General features: G+C 43.0%; 1 protein-coding gene across 1 annotated transcript; it reads right to left on the bottom strand.

Moving 5' to 3' along the window:
* Nucleotides 1-1,089: 1,089 nt before the first annotated feature.
* TNFSF8 (TNF superfamily member 8) lies at nucleotides 1,090-27,886 on the bottom strand. The gene is made up of 4 exons (XM_003785244.2): nucleotides 27,398-27,886; nucleotides 17,114-17,156; nucleotides 2,949-3,020; nucleotides 1,090-1,515 (listed from the first exon to the last, which is right to left on the bottom strand). The coding sequence occupies exons 1-4, from the start codon at nucleotides 27,590-27,592 to the stop codon at nucleotides 1,121-1,123; spliced, it is 705 nt and encodes a 234-aa protein (XP_003785292.1). The 5' UTR covers nucleotides 27,593-27,886; the 3' UTR covers nucleotides 1,090-1,120.

A 27,886-nucleotide genomic window follows, 5' to 3' on the forward strand; every position in this document is an offset into this window, starting at 1 on the left:
GGATCCTGAGTTCCAGGGAGGGAGATGGGATAGTGAATTCATATGATTTTATGTTTCCTCGGCATCCATTGTGAATCCAGCTTTCACTTTCTTATACCAGACACAGCACAGGGCTCATTCTCTCTTGACACAGTCTCTAGATGTAAACCACATCCAGTGGCTCAAGCTGGTGTCATAAGAACCTAGAGGCATCTTCCCGTGTAGCAGACTCAGCTCCCTGCTTTCCCAAGGCGTCCCTCAAATGGACAATGCTGGCATTTGCCCTCAAACTTGGAGTGACCCACACCCTGTTTCCTTATATGCTAGTTGTCTCACCCGCTCTCATTCTCTCTCTCTGCCTAACTCTTCATTCCCACCTCATGTGACCAGAAAAGGATCATGGCCCTCTCAACTCAGGACCTGTGAGTAATAAACCTTTGAACTTTTTTTTCATGTTGGGTATATTCAATTTGTGCTTTCCATCTAAGGAACCAGGGCTTCCCCAGGCCCAGTTTTCCTCAGGGATACAGAGGGTAGGGGTGGCAGACAAAGGGGCAGGCTCTCAGGGCCAGAGTGATGATCAGGCAGGCATGAACTGGACTTAGCTTAGTCAAGGGCCACAAGGACCTCTCCCAGTATAAACACGTTTCCTATGTGAGAGACTGTCTGGTGTCAGGTTGGACAATCAGGGCTTAGGCCATCTACCCTGTGAAAGGGACACTGTGAACACCCACTTCCAGCCCACTCTTTCATTTCCCATTAGGGCACTGTTGCCAGCCACTCTGGTACTGGACCCCAATTTAGCTGGGGGCTCTCAAAACAGAAGAAATGAATCAAGAGCCTACAGTAAGTCAGTGGTTGGGCTGGGGCATGTATCCACCCCTTCTGATTCCCCTGGGGGTCTCTGCTTACCACACCTCATTCCTTCCCTGCCTTCTATCTGAAAGATAACTTCACTCAAAACTCTCTTTTTAACCCTGGAGTTGTATCTTTTCAAGAGACAGAAGGAGAAGTAAACTATTTAATACACTTTGTGGTTTCAATCTTGTTTTAAAAGTTTTCTTTTTGCCCAAATGTTTGGATGGATGAAATACTGTATTATAGAGAGTTGCTTTCTTCCTGAAGGCCAAAAGAAAACTGGTCAGTCTGAGCTACTGTATAAGAAGATAGACAACACATTCTCAAGAGGAAAGGTGTTTGTATCCACATACTGGAATTTGTCCACTTTGACTGATACCGTGGTGTTGACATGCAGGTAATCCAACAGAAATTGAGAGAGATTCTGGTATATGCCTTTGGTTTGCATTTCAGACTCGCACACTGTCACCAAGGCCTGTTTTTTTGCCTGATTGTTGATAAGAAGCTCCAACTTCAGGTCAACAGAATGATTTGGGCATTGCACAATAAACTGCAGTTGGCAAATGATGAAGTACCAACCTGGGAACTGGATCACCAGATCCCCATCCTGATATCTGACTCCATGGACAATGCCATCTTTGTTCCAAGACAACTTAGTTTGGTTTAGATGCTTTGACACTGGGAAGAGAAGTAGAAAAAATAAATTAATGAACAAATTGAAGGTACGGATTGGAAGACGTTAAGTCTTTATTCAAAGCTCTGTATTCAAGACCTCTGTTTTTTATACTGCTATTTGCTGTTCTATCCATCTGAGTATCATCCTTGTTACTCCTTCTAAGATCTCCTTATTATTCAAGGCACAGGTAGAAAACCACCCTTCTTCTTTTTCTCTAATGCTCAGAGCTGGAGGATCAGAACATATATGGTACTGTACTTTTACCTCCTATAGAATGGGTTTCCATTTAATTATATTAATATGTCATTACTATAGTTGTCTTTCCCTTTTTAGACTATGAACTTCTGATCTCAACAAGGTCTGGATTACCATATACCTTTATCACAAATGAGCATTTGGTGGAGACCAATGTTTGGCAGGCATTGCAGAAAGTATCAGAAAGAGGACATTCAATAATATTGTTCAATTAATGGCAAATTTAAGTATCAAGATGTCTAGGAAAATCTTCATTAACTTTTGCATTAAGATGCATCCTCTGTGCTTTCTTTGAATTTTTGAATGTCTCTTTTCTTTAAGTGGGCAGCCAAACATGATTGTGTGGGATCCACGTGTACTTTACGGGGCTCTTGCCATCTGGGATTTATAGAAAAGCAGTGAATTAGCAGACCCTCTAAGCTGACAGAATCCAAGTTTCTGAGTCCACAAGTGAAAATTAGCACTGACTAGTAATGGTGCCTTCAGGACTAGAAGGCTGGCATGTTAGTTTTAATTGGTTCTTTGCTTTCCCTTTAAGCCTTGCTGCAATTTAATTGAAGAGTGAGAACTAATCTAACTGCAAAATTGAATTTTTGGAATAAGCAGAATGGCTATTCAGAGAACCTTGCCCATCTCCACCTCATTCTTTTGCAGTGTAAGAGCCTCTTACAATTTCATTTATAAGGAACCTCTTACCTGAAGCATACTGCAATATGCAAATAGGCCCTCTGCCAACATGTTCATTAAGCTGTCAATCTGGGAATGAGGCAATTTTGTGGTCCTCTTGTGAGTAACTTCATGGAGGCAGAGACTGAGAGCCTGACTCCCTTGCATTAGGAAAAGGACTATATACTTGGCTGAAACTGGCAGATAACTGAATAGGTAATAGTTAATGGTGGTGGTGGTAGTGGTGGGACACAAATGCTCTCAGAGGCCAGGTAGGCAACTAAAAGGATGAATGAGACTTTGACAAGAAGGGGCTTCTTAAGGAGTAACACTTCCCCCTCTCCCTTCTAAGGCATTCAAATTCAAGCTATAAAAAATATCTTGCAGGCTAAACAGAACACATGTGTGGGTCACTTTTGGCCACGGGCCTCTGATTGTGGCCACTGGCTTAAAAGTTGCCGAAAGGTCCTAAGAAGTAGCCTCATGGGTAAGTTTCCTGGATTCAGTTACTGACCTTGGAGATAGGCCCACGATTTCTCGAATGGAGCATTTTTCACAATACTTAAGAGGTCTTCTGAACAATTTCCTAAAGATAAGGAGATTACGCGTTAAATGACTTTTGCTGTGCTGGGAACTGCTTGCGGCAGATATTTTTCCGTGATCCTGTGATGGAGACCATTACCATTCTGTTTCCATTTTGAGAATAAAAGGAAAACTCTTTATTTCTCATTCTGCCATCAATTGTCTTAAGATTTAAATTAAAAAAAAATTATTTTGTATTGATTGCTTCCACTTGGGCTTTCACAGAAGGCTATTGGTAGTCAGGGAAGAAAACAAATATGACCCAAGCAGATTCTGTAATGTGCCAAGTGCCTTTCTCGTCACTATGTATATTTCACCTTAATGTTTGCAGCAGTGCTCTGAGGGAGGTATTATGAAGTCCCTTCTACAGATGAAGAAGAATCTGGGAATAAGACAGATTAAATATATTGTCTCAAATCACTCAGCCAGGCAGTATAGTCAGAATGACAGTGCTGATTGTCACTATTGCTACACTACCTACTATGCACCAGATACTAGTTTGGGTACTTTTACCTTTATCAGCTAATCGAGTTCTCAGACTAACCCTTCAGGGTTAACCCTGATACCTAGTGATGGCCAATGCCATCACTCAAGGCCAAGCAATTCTGTGGAAATGCTGAGATTGCCCATGTCTACCTGATTTTAGAGGCCACATGTCTTCCTCTAGGCCATTTTGCTAGCCAATGAGATAAAAACATCTCTGCACTCAATTTTAAGAGAGCATAATATTAAAGATATCTTAGCAGGAGGCCTACTATCTGGAGCTTCCTTGGGAGAAGTAAACAACATTTCTGTCATTTTCGATCCCAAGAAATAAAAATATTTTTCATTTATTCAATAGTGATTATGGCTTAGGTTTTTCTTATGGTAGTACCATATTACATACAAAGAACCAAGTTATAAATTTCCTGCAAGGACTCATGAATTAGACTTATATGGAGCAAATCTCTTCTCTTCTCAGAGTCTTGGTTTCCCTACCTGTAAAACTGGAGATCTCTGACCTGATAAGGACATTTTTGATGATGTCATTGGTGATGTCAGTCTATCGTCACTGACCAGGCAGCCATAGGCACACTGAGTGGAGCAGCCACACCCTAGTGTATTTGCTCAGCTTTAAGTACTGCCTCTTTAAGTACTGTCTGTGGGGGACACAACCTTCCCCACTGCCCTCTGCCTAGGCCTGAGAAGACCCCTTTGGCCAGTCTCAGCTCCATGGGGGAGGCATGGGGTGACTAATAACTAAGTGAAGAGTTCCCTCTGCTGTCTGAACAAGCTCACTGCGAGAGGTACCCCTTGCAGAAGCAGGAGGCAGTTTGCATTCTTATCTGCTTGGTGGTGATGGCTGGTGGACCAACTGCCATTCTCTTGCTAGCATCCTCACTCATCCTTTAACAGGTGTTCTGGTCCTGCCTGCTACAGCCCATGGCCCACACTCCTGGGATGTCCAGAATCATAACCAGAACACCGAAGGCTGCTTATGCCCTTAATGGACTGTGACTACTATTAGAGAGTCCCCCTGACCTACCCTCTTTTATGGGCTGTAGAACTCAAGTCAAGGACATAGATCTGGCTGAATCCCTTTCCTTGGAATCTCTATCTTCCTTCCCTCACCTGCAGGATCAGGTCCAAGCTTCTCAGCATGGCACTCAGGGTCCCATGTGTTCTGACCCCAGCTGAAATCTCCAGTCTCATCCCTCCCCTACCTTCCTCCCCTTTCTCTCCATGTCCCAATAGTAATAATAATAATAGCAGTAATAACAATAATTAATACATGTTAATTATGGCAATTTCCTAGGTATTCTAAGCATGTTATGTGCATTATTTTACTTAATTCTCACAATGACCTTATGAGAGAGGTACTGTAATTATTTTTATCTTGCACATAAGGAAACTGCAGCTTTAAAAGATGAAGTGACTTGTTCAGATTCACCCTTGTCAGTGGGGGTTGCTGACCATGTTACTGTAGTTTGGGGCTTGCAGAGCCCCCAAACACACCATAATGGTTTGTCATGCCACCCCAGCACCTGCTATTCCCTCCACCTGGAATCCACTGGCTGGGAGTCATCCCCTGCAGGACACCTTCTCTGACCCCTCCCTTTGTTTGTCTGTTTGCCTTCTCCATTAGACTGGGAACCTTCAGGGTGGAGACCGCTGCTTATCCATTTCTACTGCCCAGCTCAGAAGATGCTCTGTACATCTTTGTTGAGTTGAATCATCTGGCCCATTGCTCCTGTTTCCCTCTATGGCTACCATGGCAATACTTAGGGGATGAGTGAGGTGAATGGGGATGCCTGGCTTATCTTTTGCCTCCAGACTGGAATAACACAGAGCTCATTCTCCCACTGGCTTTGTAGGTCAGGTTAGATTAGATGGGAAGATAAGACTCTTGTCCTGGGCTAAGGCCAGCATCTTGGCCAAGAACAGGCTCTGCTCATTGGCCAAAGGGCTCTCACCCCATGCCTCTGGCTGGGGTGGTGTACACTGTAAACAGGTGGCTGTAGAAGTGCAAGCCCAGGCTTGCCTCTCACACATGCAGGTTCTTTGTTGTTTTTCCCCTTTGGTCTTCACATGTTTGGTGAGGTGACCTCAGCTGTAATTCTGAGAAACCCGAGGATGGAAAAAAAATTATTTTGAATCATTTGCATTTCCTGAAGTCAAATGGCATGGCATTTTAGTTTTTCTTAAAGAATCTTTTAGATAGTTTCAAGCTAAAGGAAAAACACAGGCAGCAGTTTTTTAATAGGACATTGCCAGAGCCAGTTCCAAGAAGGGCTGGAAGCAGAATACTACAAAAGCTGGTGAGAGAATGGGCTGCTGAACTTGGAGAAGACCCAGAGGAGGGCACAGTCTCTATGCTTTGACATATGGCAGGGCTGTCAGTAGGAAGACAGTTCAGCCTGCTTGATGGGGCCAACCATTGGGACTCCCAGTGGCAGGTGATGAGACGAAGCCATCAGCTAATGCCGAACACTGCTGTCATCCCCATTTTTCAGGTACAGCAGTAGAAAGGCCTATAGTAAGAACACCCAGGTCACACTGTAAGTCACAGAGCTAGCAGTCTGTGTTGTTCAAACATGGAGTGGGTGGCCTTGGAGGTCATGAGGCTCTTGTCAAGAGCTAAATGACATGGGCCATCAGCCATGTGGCTTGAGTCCCCTCATCAGCCTGTGAGTCCATGATATAACTTTCAGTTTTGGTTGTGGAAACAGAAAAAGAGTGATTTATAAATAGTTGGTGTCACATGCAGCTTAAACCCTGCAATGCCCCTGGAATTTTGTAGACTGAGAGCATAGGGAGCAAAACCTGTTCCTACTTCATTCAGTTTTCAGTTGAATGTGACTTCAGGAGGGGTTTAGTTCGAAGAACAAAACGTCAGTGTGGGGGAAATGAGGACTCTGTAAGTTGTGGCAGAGTTAATGGCTGGGAGTCAGAATTCCAGGATTTCCCCTCTCTGGCTGCTAGTGTCCCTGTCCAGATGAAGAACTGTATGCATGTCATAATCTAGAAGGGTCCTTCAAGCTTATTCTAGAAGCCTGTGCAGACTCAGCTGTTCACTGCCTGACCTGCTGGAGAAGCAGAGGGGAATCCATCCCAATTCCAATGTCTGCCTTTCTGGGCCTGTTGCTTTACCTTAGGTAGAGATTGTGCCTTTACACATCCAGATTTTCAGACACATGCAGATCTAAGTTATGAATAGTCTGGTTCTATAAGTATTTGCATAGTTTTTAGTAATGGAAGTTCTCTGAGAGATCGCCAGTCTAGGCTTAGTTAAAAAAAAAAGAGTACCTTATAAATAGGTGGTGTCACATGCAACTCAAACCCCGCAATGCTCCTGGAATTTTGAAGGCTGAGCGCACAGGGAATAAAACATGTTCCTACTTCATTCATTTTTTCAGTTGAATGTGACATCGGGAGGGGTTTACTTTGAAGAACAGAATATCAGGATGGGGAAAATGAGGACTATGAGGACACATAACTCACGTGCTCCCCAGCATTACCCCTATGGCAGGCTGCTTCTAGGTCACCCTGCGAGTTAGTGACAGAGGCAGGACCAGAGTCCAGGGATCTAAGCTCCTTCTGGGGGACATTCTATCTTTCAGACAACTCAAGCGCTCTGAATTCCTCTGAGGACCAAAGTTTGCATAAGTTTTGTCAATTGTCTTCTCAACCTTTGGCCACTTCTTGAAGGATCATGGACCTTTCTTTGGCTGTGTTTGGAAGGCTGAAGAGAAAGATACACCAAGGAAGCCCTTCTGGCCAGGTGCCCAGAGGAGAGACAGGGAGAAAGAGAGGATGCCCAAGGTGGTTGAAAGGACTATGTTCCTCAAGGTCAGGGTTAGAGCAACCTTAAGATCTGCTTTAACCTTAAAATTCCATAAAGTTGAACTGAAAGGGCCATGAGCTACCACATTACCAGAGATCCTGGTTGTCAGTGGGACCACTGAACCCAGAGAAACTGAGATTCTTGTCTCAAACCTCATAGTAGATAAATGGCAGAGCTGAGTTCAGAATGCAGGGCTCCTGATCCCTAATCTAAGGCTCTGTCCCTGTCTTTTCGTCTTCCCATGGAGCAGGGAGGCTTAAATGCAGGAAGAAGTGTGTTTGCAGATGCTGGAACCGAAAACTGATGTGACAGATGGAAGTGTAGGGAAAACAAGCACTAATGAGCCTTTGGGATCTGTCTTGTGGGAGGGTGCCAGCAGATGACTTCAGGCCCTTGGCCGGAACCCAGCCAAGTCACAAGTCAGGGGCAATTGGGATTCCATAAAGATGCAACAATGCTCAAGGTGGCAAAACAAACCACGCTGATAATTCCTGCCAGATGGAATGCGGTTTGAGAGCCAGACACCTTTCAGTTCTGCTGCACCTTTGATATAAGAGTAAGACATCTCAGAAAGAGCGCCTGGGTTGATCAAAGCTTTTAGCTCTGGACTTACTGTCACTTCTTACTAAGCTTCAGTCATCGGCTCTGCAAAGTGAGAATTGTAACCATCAACCCAAATGTATGGATGTTGTGAAGATGCAGTGACATCCTGGATGTCCAGCGACCAGCCTGTGGCTAGAGAAGATGCTCAACAAATGGTAGTTTCTCTCCTTTACTCCTCTTTTTTTGTTGTTAACAGTGGCACAGTTTAGCAATGTCACTTAGCACAGTGAGTTGGCAGATAAAATGCTCATTAAAACAAAGCACATGACACTATTTGATAGATTGGAGGTTTTCAGTTATGTGCCTAAGTGTTTGAGGCCATCTGATGCTCCAAGAAAGCGTGCAGAGTCCTCTTTTCATCTTTTGAAAACATTTTAATCCTTCCAAGAAGGAAAAGGATTATCCTAATGACTCTGCATCTGCCATGTCCTGGCATCTTCCTTTCATGCCCCTGGGAAAATATCCAGGCGAGTCTCTTCTCAGTAGAATGTGGAATCAAAATGAATCCTTAACCTGAGTAAGGTTAATTTCAATTGGCTTCAACTTGACCATTTCTTTGATGCCACTAGGCTAATTGGTGACAAAGAAATGAACTGCAGGATGGACCATTTGTTAAACAAAGGACAACAAGGACTTACAACAGCATTTGGGGAATACCCACCCACGTGTGCTTAGTGTTAAGCACATAGAAAAGGATCAGTAAATACAATTTGAGATCAAGTTGGAATTCATTTAAATCATTTAAATCCCATGAAGTTTCCTTGGGATTTGGGGTCTTTTCAATCCTGACCTGTTGCAATATATCTGCAACAATCAATAAACTTATCTGACTTTATGGGCATTTCCTTGGAATTTATTTATACTAAATGCAGGTTGAATTGACATTATTTGAGGTTTGTAAGAAGCACCTTCAGAATCTATAATTTAGTTCCATACAAAATGAAGAATTCTTTTTCCAAATCTTGAAAGTATGATGATGGTATTTTAACAGGGATAACATTGAATCCATAGAGTGCTTTGGGCCGTATAGACATTTTGACAATGTTGATTCTTCCCAGCCATGAGCATGGTATGCTCTCTTACATTAGTTAATATCATCTACTATTTCTTTTCTTAGAGTTTCATAGTTTTCTTTGTGGAGGTCCTTCACCTCTTTGTTATGTATATTCCTAGGTATTTCATTTTTTTGAAGCTACTGTGAAGGGACCTTAATTAGCTTCTCATCTAGGCTGTTATTGGCATATACAAAGGCTACTGATTTGTGGACATTGATTTGATATCTTGAGACATTGCTGTCTTTCTTGATCACTTTCAGGAATCTTGTGGTTGAGTCTTTGGGTTCTCTAAGTACAAGATCATATTGTTGGCAAAGAGCAAGGGTTTGACCTCCTCGGCACTCATTTGGATACACTTTCTTTCCTTTTCTTGCCTGATTGTAGTGGCTAGAACTTCCAGCACTAGGTTGAATAGTAGTGGTGATAGAGGAGAGCCTTGTCTGGTCCCAGTTCTAAGTGGAAAAGCTTTCAGTTTTACTCCATTCAGTATAATATTAGCTGTCGATTTGTCATAGATGGCTTTGATTAGATTATGAAATGTACCACCCATATAGACAAGCAATTCTTAGTAATAAAAGCAAAGCTGGGGTATCACCCTACCAGACTTTCAGCTATACTACATGGTCATAGTGATCAAAACAGTATGGTACTGGCACAAAAATAGAGACATAGATATTCCAAACTGAATAGAAAACCATGAGATGAAACTAACCTCTTACAGCCACCTGATCTTTGATAAACCAAACAAGAACTTACACTGGGGAAGAGAATCCCTATTCAATAAATGGTGTTGGGAGAACGGGATAACCACATGTAAAAGACTGAAACTGGACCTGTACCTCTCACCACTTACAAAAATTGATTCGAGATGGATAAAAGATGTAAATCTAAGGAATGAAACAATAAAAATCCTCAAAGAAAATGTGGAAAAAACCCTTGGCGGTATCAGCTTGGGGCAAAATTTTTATGAAGAAGACTTTCGTGGCAATTGCAACAACAACAAAAATAAACAAATGGGACTTAATTAACTTAAAAGCTTCTGTACAGCTAAGGAAGCAACAACCAGAGCAAACAGACAACCTTCAGAATGGGAAAAGATGTTTGCATATTATGAATCAGATACAAATTTGATAACTAGGATCTATAGAGAACTCAAATAATCAACAAAAACAACCCAACGCCCCATATGTCACTAGGCAAGAGACATATATAGAACTTTCTCCAAGGAAGATAGATGAATGGCTAACAAACTTATGAAAAAATGCTCATTGTTCCTAATCATCAGAGAAATACAAATCAAAACTACCCTGCCATATCACCTAACCCCACATCACAAAGTCTCAAAGCTGCAGATGCTGGCGTGGATGTGGAGAGAAGGGAACACTTTTCCACTGCTGGTGGGACTGCAAATGAATACAACCTTTTTGGAAAGAAGTATAGAGAACCCTCAAAGAACTCAAATTAGACCTCCCACTTGATCCTGCAATCCCATTACTAGGCATCTACCCAGAAGAAAAAAAAATCCTTTTATCATATGGAAATTTGCACTATACTGTTTGTTGCATCTCAATTTACAATCACCAAAATGTGGAAACAGCCTAAATGCTCACCAATCTAGGAATGCATTAACCAGCTGTGATATATGTATAACATGGAATACCATTCAGCCACTAAAAAAGATGGAGACTTTACATCTTTTGTATTAACATGAATGGAGGTGGAACACATTCTTCTTAGTAAAGCATCACAAGAATGGAGAAGCAGGAAGCAAGAATCCAATGTACTCAATTCTAATATGAAGGCAATAGATGAGCTAATACAAGGAATGGGGTAGGGGAGTGAGCAAGTGGGGAGAGGGTAGTGGGGAGAGGGGAGGAGGAAGGGGATGAGGGTCACGGTGTATGGCCCACCTCTTGGGGGCAGGACACAATTATAAGAGGGACTTATAGAGAACAAATAGAATCAGTGTAACCTAATTCATTGTACCCTCAATGAATCCCAAACAATAAAATAATAATAATAATAATAAAAGAAACAAAAAAAGATAAAAAGAAAATCTATAATGTAAAAGGAAAAAGGTGACTTTGGTATCAAAGGGTAATATCTGCTAACATTTTAAATAACTTTTAAAGAACACCCTATAACTATTTGAGGAGCAAAAGTATGTAGCAATTTTAGAAAGTTAGGCTTGGGATCAGACAGACTTGGGTTCAAATCCAACCTCTGCTACTTTTTAGCCGTGTGGTTTTGCATAAGACACTCAGCCTCTGAATTGTCGTTTCTTCTTACTAAAAGTGGGCATAATAATATCTACCTTGAAGAGTTGTTTGGAGGATGAAGTGAGATAATTCAGAATGATGAGCCTGGTGTCTACTACTCAAAGTATACCAAATAATGGTTGGTGCCCATGCCCTGGTCCACGGCTTGTGCTGCTCAGGTTATAGGAATTTAGGACAACACATGTTATGTCCAGATGGCTTGAATGAAATATATAAGGAAACTATTTCAAGGAATTGGCCTACTCTGCCTCCTTCCTTCCCTCCGTTTCTCTGCCCCCCTTTCCTTCCTTTCCCACAATATTTGCATGATGGAGAACCCCGAGTTTTCCTTGAGATGCAAAGATTGGTAAATGCTAAATTTCACATGTATCTCAGCAATCGGAATCTTTTTTCCTTTTCCTTTTCTCTCCCTGTACCTCTTCTCTTCTTTTCTCTTTGCTTGGTGGCAGGAGTGTGGAGATTAGGGGTAGATGACTTTAGAACTCTGATGGCCTCCCCAGAACCCTATTTCACTTTATTCTGAATGGCCCATTTTCTAGTTTATTTCTTGCAGAGAGATTTCTGATACCTGTGAAGTCTGCCTTAAAAAGTGAGTGTAAGAGCAGGTTTTGAGTGAGTGGGTAAATGGAGAAGGAAATAGGCTCTTAGAGACCCGTGACTGGAAAGCAATTTGTCCTGAGTGGGAGCACTCCTCCTTGCTGTGGAAAAACAAAACAATAACAACAACAACAAAAGACTAACTTGATGAATTGGATATTCTGGATCCAGGTCAATCCCTCTGATGGAAGCAATGTCTCTGCTTGCTAGCCTGCAATCTTTCCAGGTCGGGCAGAGGGAGGCAGCAGTGAGGTAACCGTGCCCCCATGGGGCTACAGCCATCTGGACTGTGGCCATAGGACCCAGTCTCCTTGGCCTAGTTTTAGGAACTTCAATGGGAAGCTCTTATTAGTGTTTCTTTGGGATGGCTTCCCTAGGTGAAATCTTAGAGATCACCTTACCTGGTCTTTAATACCACATTTTCTTTTTGGCAGCAGCAGGTGGATGTGGGAGGTGGGGAGGGTAGCCTGCCAAACCTTGTAAAGATTGCAAATCTTAGGAAGATAAAGTGGTCAAGGAATCCTAAGATATTTGTTTGATTCATGAAACTTTATACTAAAAGCAAAATCCCCCTCATTTCTGACATTTTTGAAACAGAAAACCCAAGGAAAAATGAGTGCTTCAAGTGCCAGAACTGGACTGTTGCTACCCTAAATTCTGGTCTAGTGCCCTGCCTTTGGTACCCAGTCTGCAGCTGAAGACTGAATTCAGGGAGGTTGTGGGATGTGCGGAGGGGTTATCAGGACCCGCAGGTGGTCTGGCACTGTTCCAACTTCCTTAAAGTCACATAACCCTTGGGTTGCAAAAATGAGGGCTTCAATTCAGCCTCTAGGTCCCTTGTTGTGCTGAGGTTCCCCCCCGCCACAGCCCCCTCTGCCCCAGAGGTCAAAAAGAGAGAGTACGTTTCTAAGACATGAAAGCAGACAGCTGGGCGTGTAGGTGCTGAGCAAGAGATGAAGGGTGTTGGAAGAGTCCCAGACACTGACAGTAGGTGGGGCAGGAGAAGTAGTCACAGCCCTGAGCTTTACTAAATATTCCACAGGCACGATCCCCTTATGTGTGAGGGCTCCAAGGTGGGTTCACCTCACTTCTTACCAGCTGTGAAATCTTAGGCAAGTCAGTAAACCCCTCTATGCCTGTAACTTCTATCTACAGGATTCTTTTAGTGGAGGTAAGGATGGCCATTTGGTGGGGTGTTTTGTTATAAAAAGGTCCAGAGGACAATGAGAAGTTCTGGGGACCAGAGGACCAAAATCATGCTGCAAAACAAAATCAGTAAAATTTGAATTTCTGTAGATTTTGTGAGGGGATGTGGGAAGGGAAGTGGACCCCTGGAATGGCCCCCTGAATGTTGAGCACAGAGGAGTGGGGGCAAGGCGGCTGGGGGCCAGTCTGAATGGAAATGAGAGGCTTATGTACAAGGATTCAGAAATCCTTTCACTACCAAAACCGGCCAGGTTTCCTGTGGTTTCCCTGCAGCCAGGTGACTCCTGTGCTGCTACTGTGGTGTGTGCATGTGGCCTCACATCCCAGGCTCCAGGCCTTTGCTACTTCCCTGCTGATGTGGAAGATTTTCAATAGCAAGTGGCAGAGGCCCCCCTGAAAAGTGTCTGGCTTCCTCTTCTCCCCTTCCTAGTGACAAACCATCCGCTGCCCTTGGAGCTTCCTCCTAGGAGTTTCTGGAAATTGGTTCTCCTCTGCCCGGAATGTCTTCCAATGGCTTTGTTCAAAATGGCCAGTGTGCCACTCTTGTGCCTAAGATGGGCTTGTTGGCCTGGTGCCGTGGCTCACACCTATAATCCCAGCACTTTGGGAGGCTGAGGCAGGAGCCTTTCTTGAGGCCAGGATTTAAGACTGGCCTGGCCAATGCAGGGAGACACGTCTTTACGAAAATAAGAAAAAATAGCTGGGTGTGGTGTTGTGCACCTGTATAGTCCCAGCTACTTGGGAGGCTGAGACAGGAGAATCACTTGAGGCCAGGAGTTTAAGACCAACCTGGACAACATAGTGAGACCCCTCGCTGTACAAAAAATAATTTTACATAAAGATGCACATATTGGGGAAAGAAGCTGTGGCTTCAGATTTCCTCAAGATTGTCACTGGGCTTTTTTCTTCTACCTTCACATACTGCACAAGAGAATTAGTCTCATCAAGTGTCAAAGCTGGCAGGGGCCTTCAGTTCACTTAGTACACTGCTGTTAAGGTTACAAATGAGACCTGTGACAAGGAAATACTTGCCCAGATAAACGCGGCCTGCTGGAGGGGAGGTCAGTTCTGGGGCCTGGGAACAATTTTTCCACCTCACCCTACTATACTATCTGTGGTTTGCTGAGTTAAGGGAAGTACCAACTTGCATGAAAAAGAGGAGAAAGTTAGCAACCACATCCAGCTAGTCACTAGCATCTCAGAGCCAAAGCGCAGCATGCAGGAGCACGGGGAGGAGTCCTGACTCTCACTAGGCCACAGATTCCTCATGTGATCTTAGGCAGGTCACCCTGATTCCTTGGGCCTCAGCCCCACATCTGTGAAATGGGAATACGAACCCCCACCTTGCTGTTGTGTGCCTATAATTCAGCTTGAGGCTAAGCTGAACCCAGAGGAGGTATGGAAAGATGTTTAACAAAGTTTCATAGCCCTAGGAGGAATTGTTATTAACATATTTAAAAAAATCGAGTTGTAGAAACATTGAATTGTCACCTGAAGTTAGTTTTGAATTAGTTTGTAGTCTGCTCCTCCCAGTTATGGAATACCCCGGATAAGAGGGGAGATGATGAGTGATCTGGTCCATGGTTCCCCCAATTTTAAACTTTATCAAAAGAAAGATAAAGATCTTGAAAGATCAAAAAATCTTTCCCCCAAATGAAAATTCAGGGACCAATAAGGAGTAGATGACTTTTTATTTTGCCTGTAGTGATCAGTAAGACAAAACAAAATAACTCTGGCAAAAAGCAAACCAACTTAATTCCATCTCCATCAACTTTATGTTGTAAAAGAAAGGACATTTTAGTGCTCCAACGTGGACAAAGGAGTGTTCAGAGGCAGAGTGCCACCTACACAGGCGTAGTCATGTGAAAAGAGGGCTACTTTGCCCTTTTTTTCTGATTCACTCTGGAATGATGAAAATTTATTCTGGAACCAGAGCTAGGAAGCTTGGCAGCCTGAGACTGAAGCGCTTCACCGTGGGTCTGGTGAGAAATGAGCTCCAGAAAGGCTGAGGTCCCAAAACAGAGTGAAAACTCTCCCTGTCACTGACAGTGTGTTCATGGTGAAGATGGCCTCCCTCTGTCAAAAATCAAAAGTTCCAGGCTCTCTTGGAAAATCTGGGTGAAGACAGTAAAAGAATGGTGCTAGTGGGGAGGGAAAAGTTATATTTACTCAGGTCAATAATTTTTGCGACATGTGTTACGTGAGAAGCTGTGTTCATGTTTAACTCGACCATTTGATTTCAAATCCCGTAGTGACTACAGGGTTCAGCAAACCCCCGTTTGTGAGCCCAACTCAGCCCCTCACCTCATTCCATTCACAAAGTTTTGTGAGCCCAACTCAGCCCCTCACCTCATTCCATTCACAAAGTTTTGTGAGCCCAACTCAGCCCCTCACCTCATTCCATTCACAAAGTTTCAAGGAAACGCAGCCATGCCTACTCATTTGCCCACAGTCTGGCTGCTTCAGCAACACGGCAGCAGAGCCGATAGCTGCAACAGGGACTCTGTGCCCCACAAAGCCTAAAATAGTTACCATCTGGCCCTTTAGAGAAAATGTTTGCCGACTTTTGCTTTATACTATGCTCCTGTTTACATTCATGTGACTGTCTACACAGGCATTTTGGGAATTGAGATCAGACGCTACGTAATTCTAGCCAAGATCGACATATTGTTGACAAAGTTGTGATTATGAATCTGCCTTGAAAGATCCAGAATCTTGGGGCCTTTTGCTCCCATCTCCTAAGTGTCTGAGTGACAGACCACAGGAAGGGCCTGGTCAAGGGTGACTTGAAGGAAATTCCAAGTGTGATGCTGCTGGCGTAAGGAGCTGTGCCCAGTCCTGTGCATCCTCTGGTCCCAAGGATGCCCTCGTGTTCCTACCCTGGTGCCTCGGCTAACCCATTTTTTACTTCTTTCTCTGGGCTGGCTGTTTGCTTATCCAGCTGCACTTGCTGTTTATATTCTAAAGGCTTACAGGGTCGATGTTTTGGGGTGGAAAAGACATTGCACTAGAATGAGGACAACTGGGTTCTACGCGTGGCTCTGGGTGACCATGGACAAGACACCTTACTTTTCCTCTGGGTCTCACTTTTCCTCCTTTGATCAAGGAAGACATTAATTAGATAAGCTCATATTTTCTCATCCTCAGTGTTAGTGGAACTTTGCACACCATCCTTCTGGAGCTGGTAGAGACAACATGTTCATTAGTGATGTCAATGACTGGAAGTATACAGACTAAGGAGGATGTCTGTTTTCAACAGTATGCAATTGGCTACTACTAGTTACTATGTACTGGTTGTCATTTTTTTGGAGACAGAGTCTCAAGCTTTCATGCTGGGTAGAGTGCTGTGGCATCACAGCCCACAGCAACCTTCAACTCTTGGGCTTAAGTGATTCTCTTGCCTCAGCCTCCCAGAGCTGGGACTACAGGTGTCCACCACAACACCCAGCTATTTTTGTTGTTGTTGTTGTTGTAGTTACCATCATTGTTGTTTGGCGGGCCCAGACTGGATTCAAACCCACCAGTTCCTGTGTATGTGGCTGGCGCCCTAGCCACTTGAGCTACAAGTGCCAAGCCAATTGGTTGCTATATTAAGCAATTTATAGATGAGGTCTGGCTTTTCCAATACCTCCATGAGGTGGGTATTATTACTCCCAATTAGCAGATAAGGAGCTGAGACTCCCAGAGAGGAAGCAGAGTCAAGATTTGTACCCCCATTTGCCTGATGTCAGGTTTCAGGCTCTTAACACACTGCTGCCTTGTGTTCTTATCCACGAGACAGCCTATGCCAGAGGCAGAATTTTCATTAGTGGGCGTGTCCAGGGCTGGTGGGAGATGTGTGGGCATGAAAGTATTGGTCAGGGACTACTCAGAAGATTCCTGATGCATCACCTCAGACGTGAGCAGCTCTCACCTCCAAACCCATATACTAGACCACTGGGTCATACACTGTTTCTGGATGACAGTCAGGCAGCAGACCTCATAGTGTCACCAGATGGTTCACACACATTTACTCCTGATTCCAAGATCTTACCTCCTTTAATGGGGTCGCTGACAAATGTCTTGGGAATGGAGTCCTAGAAGAGAAGAAAAGAAAAGGCAGCATGAGGTGATATTCAGTTGGAACAGTTCACTTTTTCTTTTCCATTTTGGTTGTTCTCAAAGTACTGTGCAATTACAATTGGCTCTCCACTGGACTCTTAAGTTTTAAAAATTAATTCACTGACTTGGTTTCCAGTGGGCTTCCTATCCATATGCTCGACAACCTGCCTGCTAGAAAGGGAGATGAAGATTTCCATTCCCATTTCACGGGCTGGAGACATGGCGTTGAGTGAGATAAGGTCACTTGGCTGAGGCCAAACAGTAAATTCACGGCAGCTCAGGGACCACAGTTGGGACTTGGAATTCCCAGTCTGGTCTGGTGCTTTTTCCCTCTCCTAAGGTGCTTTTTTTTTTCCTTTGGTCAACATAAGAATAATCAAGTATAGTATAGAAGTACATGTGGTTTATTTTTTCCATGTTTGTGTGAAGTATGAAAGTATATTATAAACACACCTGGAAAGGAGTATCTTTATCTCTCCTGTGGTTGGAAATTCTGAATTGCTTATATGCCAGGCATTGTGAGAATACCATAAATAATCAAATTGAATCCCTGCCCTCACGGGTTTATTACACGTTTACATTTAAACATAGTATGCAAATATTTATAAATTTGTAACATAAATACATACAAAATGCATGTTATGTATGTATAAATTTACATCATATATTATTTATAATTTAATAAACATAAATATACATGCCAATATTTACACAAATAAATAAAAGGTTGATAGAAACATTGTCTTCTAAAGGAGAGAATCCCGGGCTAGGATGTTGAAGGTGAACAATGGAAGGTGCAGTTTGGGTGCTCTTAGCAAGGAGTCAGTAAAAGTGGAGGGGACATCATTCTCCTCTAATAAATTCCTCTGAAACTAACTTTCCCGCCCTTATCACTCCTCCCCTCTCTCCCACCTCAGCCATGGAGACACGCCTTAGGTGCCCTGCCAATCTTATTGAAGTATCTTATTCATCTTTCAACCTGCTCAGGTTGGAGCATTGAATTGAAATACTATTAACGATGTAGAGAGATGACCATTTACATGGGTAAAAACACATTCCCAGCCTTTACCCAAGCAAGAAATTAGCAGCTGACCACATTTTAGTTTCGAGGCGCGAACACCTAGAACCATCCGGAGATCCCCTTGTATTCTAACATATAAATGGAGCTCTGTTCTTTACCCTCCCCTGATGGTTTGCTATCTAACAAAACGACCTCTTCTTCTCTAGCCCAAGTGGGTGGTAATGAGTCCAGAAAGTCTCCTGAAGGCAAAGCTGTGGCAGTGCGCCCATCTGGAGCTGAAAGAAGTCAGTTTCAACATGTGGACCTCAGCTTCTCATGGGAAGGGAAGAGAACTCGGCCGGGAAGGTCTTTCCCTCTCTGTTGTAATATTCCGCAACTGTATTGCCTTAGCTGAAAGCTCTTAACCTAATGAACAATGCTGTACATTTGTGGTCTCGCAGTTACGCACGTAGATCATAGGAAAATCTGACATCACAAAATTCCCCCTTGTGTTGCTTCTGTGAGACAACAAACAGTTCAAAATGTAATAAACAACTCATTGACTCTCAGGCATGATTGTTGAGGAGTGTGATATACAAATGCTCAAAGAAAAATATCTACATTTAAATGTGGTAGTAATACCTATCCTGAGATTGTTGAATTCATCAGCTGTCCAGGAATTCATCTGAGGACAGAGAGAGGAATGCTAGAATAGCAGAACCAGTGGAGCCATCATGCCAGAGGCCACCAGCAGCCGGGAACTACTACAGAATTGTTGGTTCAGCACACCGCCCATGGGCACCTGGCCTGCGGTGGACATTATGGTGGCTATTGTAAGCCATCCCCTGGATGTTACCATTTAGTCATGAAGGGAGTCATTAGAGAATTTCAAATGAATATATAATTAGAATTGCAAATGTGGCAAGAGCTATGAAGGAAAAGAATCAGAGTGCCTTAGGGAGAGTTTCTCAAACTTCAGTGTGCCTGTGATTCACCCAGGGACCTTGTTAAAATCAGTTATAATTCAGCAGGTTTGGGGAGAGCTTGACATTCTGTATTTCTGACAAGCTCCCAGGTGATACCGAAGCTCCTGGACTAGGCAGTGAGGCTGCCAGAGCTAATATCAGGGAGGAGGAGTTATGTACAGGGGCTCAGGGAGGCCTCTCTTCTGTCACCTGAGTGCTTTTTTTGTTTTCTAACTGCAGACAGAGGATCTCAAAAGCAAAGCATCTCAGTACAGAAAGGAATCCTGTTGGTTAAGGCTTCACCTAGGCCACCCGAGACAGAAATGTGACTATTCCTAACGAGAAGAGCTCTTGGGACGAGGTCTTTACAGCTTCCCTTAGCCACGCATGGTAGTCAAGATTTCAGAATCAAACTTAGAGGGGGAATGTAGACATCTTTCAGTCCAGCAATCTAATTTTATAGAGGAAGAAACTGAGGCCCACTTGTGGGTCAGTAGTAGATCCTGGTCTGACATTCTCCAGTGTGCTTTTCACTGCGTAGTAGAGATGCTGTCTTCAGAAACCAAGGATAGAAAAGCTCATTCCTCTTTCCTCTCTACTCCCTGAAGCAGTCCTTGAATTTGGAAGTGGAATTCAGGGTCTAAACAGGTGATGACTGGTAAATTTTGCTGGGGGCTGTTATGCCCCACGCATTACACTCAGTGTTGTCCATCAACCTCTTTTTGGTAGGTGTCCCCCAGCCCTAGAATTCTCCCCCAGATCTTGTCTGGGGATCTGGGTCATGCTGGGGAAGTGTGAATGGGGATCTGGGTCATGGCTGGGGAAGTGTGAACCATCTTGGTCAGTAACTTGGCCTTGAATATGGTAGTGGCTGGGCTGGACACAGATCTAAACAAATGATACAAACATTCTCAGCTCCATTTAGTAGCTGAGGAAATTTCATCTCCATGGTTACCAACCAGTTACACTTCCTTAAGCGTACTTCCTCTTTTTTATTTTTCTGTAGTCTCTGTGGATGTCTGAGAGTATTACAATAATAATAAAGTTATTTCCAGGTATGGAGGGCACAGGTGTCATGTTTAACCTGTTTGTCCCCAGGTGAAATGACCCCCATCCCAATCATCTTCCCTGCCTAGGACTGTTTTCTTCCCTCCTTTAATCACTGTGATAAGAGGCTAATAATCGATCTTTCCACTGAATTGTTCCAAACATAATAAGATATTTATATAAAGTGTTCACAAGTACTTGAAAGTGGTTGCTATTTGGGGCACTGCCTTGAACCCAAGAAGAAGGCTTGACTAAGATTTAGAGAAGTGACTGCATTATGTAATAGAAGGTCCCATAGGCAGTGAATAGATAGCACAGAAGGAATTCAAACTCAGCTGAGTTGACTTTGAAGGCAATGTCTTCAAAGCCACACTACATTGCCTCTTTAGATCAGGGCAAGATGAAGCTTAGCAGTAAGTTCTCCTGAAACTCAATGGAAAAGAGAATACAGGTCATGGAAAATCCCCAGGGGGAAGATTATTATCTTCTCGGAGTACCTGGTTTGGCATGGTTTGCAAAAGTGGGAAATGGACCAGAGTGGCTTAAAGCAGTGCTTCTCCCACTTGAAAGGATTTACCATCACCTGAGGTTCTCATTAAAATGCAGACCCTGACTCAAGGTCTGGGAGAGGTCCTTAGCTTTTACATTTCTAGTGATTTACATTTCCTGGTGATGCCAGTGTTGCTGGGCCATGGACCACATGGCTTAAGAATGAAGGAAAAAGTATCCAATGTACTCAGTACTTTTATGAAACCAACTTATATTTACTCACACTTTCTTATGAAAGATAGAACACAACTATAGCCCAAGATGAAGGAAAGAAATGGAGTGGGAAGGGAGGGGAGGGGGGAGTTTGATAAAGGGAGGGTAAAACGTGGGACCACACCTGTGGAGCATATTTCAAGGGTACCAGTCAAATCTGTCAAGTGTAGAACATAAATGTCTTAACACAATAATCAAGTAAATGAGGCAAAAGCTATGTTGATTGTATAAAAAAATCAACACATTGTACCCCACATGTGCATAAATGTATTTATGATCTATGTTATATGACTTAATACAAAAAAGGCATTACTCAGGACACATACAGTCCTGAGAGATGGCTACCGGAGGTGGAATGTGGATTTGGGCTCAGATGGGGGTTTAGGAAATCTGCCTGGTTTGAAGATAAGGGTGGTGTCCTGTCTTCTCCTCTTCTATCAGTGCCTTTTGCCACCTAGTCCTTCTCCCTGCTGCTCTTACAGTCCGGACTGACCTGTGCTCTGGCCCTAGCACTCCTCTTCTCATACCCAGGCTTGCCTTCCTCTGAGCTGTGCTTCTGCTCACTCTGGAGTATCCTGCCCTGTATCCACCTGCCACCCTCCTTCCAATGGAGCACTTTTCTCTACAGACAGAGGCCAGCTGATACATGAGGAAGGAATGACAATTAGGCAATCACTCTTCTTGAAGCCCAGTGTGTTAGCCTTTCTTCAAAGGATTAGCAAGAAATGCCAAAACCGCTGAGTGAGGGATACTATGTCTTCAAAGTATTACCATGTATATTACTTATTAATATGAAAGAAGAAATGTTTTACAAAAGGTCACTCCCTTAATCAAGGGACTAAACATACAATTACCAAAAATTGTCAGTCTGCCATCTCCCTCTGTCTCTGCTATAAGAAGAACTATGTAGCATTACCTGTGTACTCTTGTTCTTCTTTTTTTAAATTAAATTATAGCTGTGTACATTAATGCAATCATAGGGTACGATGTGCTGGTTTTATATACAATGTGAAATATTTTCGTCAAATTGGTTAACATAGCCTTCACAGCATGTTCTTAGTTATTATGTTAAGACATTTATATTCTACACCTAGTAAATGTCACACGTACCCTTGTAAGATGCACTGTAGGTGTGGTCCCACCAATTACTCTCCCTACACCCACCCTCCCTTCTCCCCTCCCTTCCCTCTCCCCTTTCCCCCTGTTATTGGACTATAATTGGGTTATAGCTTTCATATGAAAGCTATAAATTAGTTTCATAGTAGGGCTGTATACTGTGTACTCTTCTTACCAAAAATGTTTCATCTGACTAGAAACATGAGTAAACACCAAGACAAATCCAGAATGTGAACAACTCCATGCAGAATTGGCCTGGACCCTTCAAAAAAGTCAGCCCTGAACAAGCAACAAAGGGCAGGGGAGATTGGCCCATTGGTGCTTCCCCAACTTTAATGTGCCTGCAGATTGGGCCTTGGAGCTTGTTAAAATGCAGATTTTTGACTCAGTAGGTCTGGAGCAGGGCCTAAGATTCTGCCTTTCTAACAAGGGCCCAGGACCACCCTTTAAATAGCAATGTTCTGGATTTATAAAGACCTTGACACAACATGGTGTGTGACCCTAGACTGGATCATAGCAAACAAAACACAGCAGCTATTGAAGACATGTTTGGACAGGTGGAGAAATTAAAATATGGACTACATATTATTATTATATGATGTTACTGAGTTAACATGAACTCTCTTGGCCATGACAATTGAATTGAGGTTAGAAAGAAATCTAAAGTGCATGTGGGTGAGAGCCAAGCTGTCCACAGCTTACTTTCTGATACTCATACAGAGAGAGCACAAATACAGCAGATTACTGATGTGAGAATCTAGGTGAAAGGTCCTTTGGGTGTTTGCCATTCTACTTTGCTGTAGGTTTGCAAATATTCCAAATAAAACTTTGGGCATAAAGCATGATCCTTCTACTTCTTGGAGGCCTGGCTTTTGTTCTAGTTCTTCTGTAAACCTCCCCTTCATCCTAAGCAGAATTTCCCTGTCCTTGGTCTGTGACATTCTGTGGCATTCCACTCAGCAATCAAGCAGTTGGTATTTGGCGCTTGACTTCATCTCCTTAATTTAGCAGAGAATTCCTAGATGACAGGGTCCTGCCCTGCCCGCTTGGGCCTTCCCCTTCCAGCAGCATGGGGCTTGCCTGCTCCCAGGAAGATTTCCACTGGACTTTTTTATATGGGTTGATAAATGGAATGAATGCCAGAGGGAAGTGTCACAGGGCATTTTCAACCCACTCCTACCTCGTAATTGAGCTTAAAAACAAACCAAAAGAACTCCAGCACCATCGCCAATCAGCACCCTTAAATAGGGGTATAGAGTGTTCATGAGAATACATTTTTCTTTCTTTCTTTTTTTTTTTTTTATTAAGAGAATACGTTTTTCTAACAGGAAGATCTTTCTTTACTTAGAAAGGGAAAAGAGGCAGCTACTTTCATTTTCTTTCTAGAAACCGTCTACTTGAAAACCTAACAATCTTGAGCCCTTGACTTAACCTTTTCAAATGTAACCATTTATGTTCTCCACTGGGGCTAGATAAATCCAGTCTCCAAGTTTACAAATAGTGATGCCTCCAATCACCCTCCCTCCACCCTTCCCTCCTTCCCCCTCCCCATAATTCTTAGGCTATAATTAGGTGATAGCTTTCATATGGTTTATTTTACAAGGGTACAAGTGAATCTTTCTAAAAGTAGAATATAAACGTCTTAACACAATAACTAAGAAAATGACATAAAGGCTATGCTAACCAGTTTGATGAAAATATTTCAAACTGTATATGAAAACACCACACTGTACCCCATGATTGCATTAATGTACACAGCTATCATTTAATAAAAAAAAAATAGTGATGCCTGTTATAGTTGAAGACCTCAGGCCCCCCCTGAAATGTTAACATCTACCTCTAGTGTTAGCCTAGGGGTCTATCTCATTGTGTATTCCTTTGTCTCTTGAGGAGATAAGAACAGTTTTATTGTTTTTGCTTTTGCTCTGCTATGTAGATTTTGTGAAGTTTCATCCTGACTTTGTAGTCTCTGGCAGGCTACCTAGACACATCCTCTCTTGTGCCTCTTCAACACACAACCAAATAAATCAATTTTTTCTTTCCCTACTAATGGGAAAGAGGTGTCTCTTTGTTGGAAGGTCTTTTATTTCATCAAAGGTATACTGGAGGCTGATTGGCAACATTTACTGAAGTGAAAATTAGCATTCTATTTCCACCACTAGAAGTTTATCCCACAGATACACTTACAGACATACACAGAAGACAAGAAAGAATTCTAGAGCAAAACATTAATGTCTCTCACTAGGCGTGGATAAATTAAATTCCGCAGCATTCATACAATAGAAGCGTATGTGACTCTTCGAAAGAATGCAATGGACTTCTATGTATTGAGATGAAAGGAGCTCTAAGACACAGAGTGTACCATCAAACGAAGACAGCAAGATGCAATTTGATATGTTTGTGATAATATGTACTATGTATTTGTAGACGCACAGATTTTTGGAAGGACGCAAGGCACTGTTAATGGTGGTTCCCTCAGCAAAGAGGGTTGATGGTTGGGTGGGGAGGATGTCAGAGGATTCTACTTTCTTTTCATTCTCCTGATTTATAAACCAAGTAAAGTTCATGTTTTATTTTATTTTTCTTAAACCATGTAAATGTAATCTTTTATAATAGATGTGCTGGTTTAAGTGTTAAGTGTACATAAAACAGAATATGGCCACCACCGAGACTTCAAAGACATCACTACTTAAGACCCACAAGGAACACGGGGGCAGGGATTTTGTCGGTTTTGTCCAAGGCTATATACCCAGTGCTCAGAGCAACATTCTATACACAGGAGATAATAAATATTTGAGACTGAAGCCTAAGTTCCTTTTTCTGGCTGGCTCAAGGAATTTGACCTTCGAGTTATTTGATCTTCAAGTTAGACCTCAAGGCAATCTTTACTGATTTTCCTATACACCTTATATCTTTTTCTCTCCATCTCTCGGCTCATGCTCTTCCAGCGGCCCAGAATGACTCTCTTCTCCTCTTCCTTCCCTGCCTGTTTGAAATTGTTCACATTTCTTAAGACAACCTGAAATTCCAGTCTCCAGGGAGGTGTCCTTAAACTTGCCTGGAAAAACACCCTCTCTCCTTAAGTTGTGGTCTCCTGGTAGCTCTGTATGCCCACCTTCCATCAATTACTTTATATATATATATTATATATATTAGGACTCAGCTGTTTTAAATTTTGTCTATACATGTGCCTTTTGATCTAGAACCATGTACTCCTTATGCCAGTAAAGCCATTCTTATTGTCCTTCCTTCTCCCATCCTATGTAGAGAGTGCAATGTAGCCACCAACTCGTTTGATTTTTAATAATGGGCACATGAGTCCTAGCTCCTTGGCTTTCTCCCATTGGTTCCTTTCCCAGAGGTCCTTTCAGAGTCTTTTCACTTGTCTGAGTTCTTCCTATTCTAAAGTCAGTCTACATTCCCTCTTCCTCTAGGAAGCCTTTCCTGATAACTCAAGCTCAAGGGGATAACATTTCCTGTCAGTTGTTACAACAACTAATATCTGAACCATTTATTGGAAATGATATGTGCAAAGCATTTGAGATTTCATGTATCACAGCTAGTATTAATATTATAGGCCTTAGTGTTAAGCAAGTAACTCGTATTTCTCGGGCTAAGAAATCACAGCACACCAAACCATACAATCAGACTGTGAAGGGAATCTTTACATATCCAAACATGAGGGGCAAATCAAGGACATGGATCCACAAGAAGAAGAGAAAGGTCCCAAGAGAAGAGTGGAGACAGAGTGTCCTGGTGCTTCTGTGTTTATCTTTTTGGCAAAGGGAATAACGTTCTCATTGAATAACCAATCCGTTCTGGCTTTCCCACTTTCTCCCACCACTTTCAGCGTGACTTGGTTCAAGCCCTAGTCCCTCTCTGTTTCTCATTTTCCACCTTTACAAAAAGGAAGCAGAAAGAGCCACTCTTGTTCTTTCATAGAACAAATACATTTAACAAAAAGTTGGATTTGGTTGAGGTCCATTCTAGAGCTCTGTCTAGCTTGAAATACCACCGTCATCACCACTCCTCCCAACATCTCAATCTTTCTTTCCTTAGCAGTTCTAGCTACATCCTTTAAAGAACTTCTTTAGGCCTTCTTCAATTTCTTTTCTTTGGCCATTGCTCACAAATGACACCTTCCTACAAATTAGAATTACAAAAACTGTAAGGTCGCGACAGAAGAAAAGGAACCCTAGAATGTCTCTACGACTATTATTCTTAGTAGATGTTGATGAGTTTGATAAATTTTAAGTTTTATAAATTCTGCTATCTAAATGTTTGCAATTTCCCCCTTTTCACTATTAGGGAGATTAGGAGCTTCAACGCTTCATTTAAATTTCAAAGCTTGAAGACACTTGAGAAATGATGTCAAAGCCTTTTAAAGTCTAGTTCTTTTGTTAGCAATTGGTGAGTTATGGAGTATTTAGCCTAAGACAGCAGAAAGCCAATTCTTTAGCATTACAATATCAACAGAAGTGGGAGCTAGGAAGTCAAAAGCAGAAATGTTCTCACTCTGGCAGAGTCAAAATAACCAAAAACTTCATTTCATAAAACTAGTCCTGAGTTACCATATGCTCTCACTACCATATTGTCTATACAATACCTACTGGTAGATTCTCTGTAAACACCAATTTCCTAAAATATGAGGAAGCTTCCTCCTTCATCTTTTCTTCTGTTTTCAGAAAGAAACTGCACCATTTACTTCAAACGAAACCTTTTCTCTTTTCTGCCTCTATGCTGTTTCTTGGGACACTCTAAGTTATTCAAAGCTTGCAGTTGTCTGGTGGGCTTCAACACCCAAATGCCCAGCGCTGTAAGGAACCTGGGTCTTCTCTGGTGCCCTCTTTCCAACAAAACTCTTCTCAACGGCTGAGACCTCAGAAACCTCAGGAACACTTCCCCTGAGAATATAGGACCTTAGAATCTGGTACGAAAGCCTCGAAGCGATGATAAGGGGCTGTCCAATGTGTTATCGGGTTTCCCTCCGAGATACAGGTCTCGGGCTCAGCAGGACCTACTCTTAATTTCCCAAGGCCAATAGCGCCTCTCCACCGTTTTGGTTCAGGCAGATCTGGACAGTTTTGAGATAGTGGCCCACCAGTATTTCTCTAAACAAGCCAAATTATTTCAGAGTTCCTGTTTCTTCTCTTCCTTTCTCTACCACGTGTGTGTGTCTGCACACACACACACACACACACACACGGTTTTATTTATTTTTACTTTTTGCTCTCAACTAACTTGTTAGTTTGTTGCCGGGGCTCCTGCAATTGGGGAAATTGAATGTAAATCAGAAAAAAAGAATGAGGAAGAGGAGTCCGCTTACCTTCCTCTGAACCACCAGCACCATAATGGTCGCCAAAGCCAAGACCAGGCACACAGCCAGCGTGGCTGTGGTGAGAAAGAAGTGGCTGCGGCTCGTTGTCCCCAGATGGCTGGCCACGGAGCCCTCCTGCACGTGCATGGCTGCGTCCCGAGGAGGGGCCGCCGCGCTGAGTGCTTGCCGCGGCCCTGCGTCCATTCTTTATATAGGCCGCCCCGCATCACACCTTATCTCTCCTCATCTGATTCGGTTCTGGGCTCATCTGGGTTCCAAGTAGGATTCTCCCCCTGCATCCTGGATCATGTGACTTGGAAAAAAACCTTCACCCACTGCCTCGTGGAGAAACTCTTCTCTGGGGGCGTGAGGCGACAGGCGGCAGCAAGGGTGGGGGAGAGGCTCATTTTTCATTGCCAGGGATTAATATGAGTGCAGAGAAACTGTCGCTACGGAGAAGGTGGCTGATGTCAGAGGGCACGTAGGAAAATGACGGTT

The sequence above is a fragment of the Otolemur garnettii genome, unplaced genomic scaffold (genome assembly GCF_000181295.1).
Source record: "Otolemur garnettii isolate 467f Iridium unplaced genomic scaffold, OtoGar3 scaffold00014, whole genome shotgun sequence".
Classification (NCBI taxonomy): Eukaryota; Metazoa; Chordata; class Mammalia; order Primates; family Galagidae; genus Otolemur; species Otolemur garnettii.

What these genes read in the sequence shown, in the direction of transcription:
- TNFSF8 (XM_003785244.2), bottom strand. Translation starts at nt 27,592, where the DNA reads ATGGACGCAGGGCCGCGGCAAGCACTCAGCGCGGCGGCCCCTCCTCGG. An exon ending in TGCTGGTGGTTCAGAGGAAG is followed by an intron (nt 17,157 to 27,397) that starts GTAAGCGGACTC and finishes CTTCTCTTCTAG; the next exon opens with GACTCCATTCCCAAGACATT. An exon ending in CAGCGACCCCATTAAAGGAG is followed by an intron (nt 3,021 to 17,113) that starts GTAAGATCTTGG and finishes CCTTATCTTTAG; the next exon opens with GAAATTGTTCAGAAGACCTC.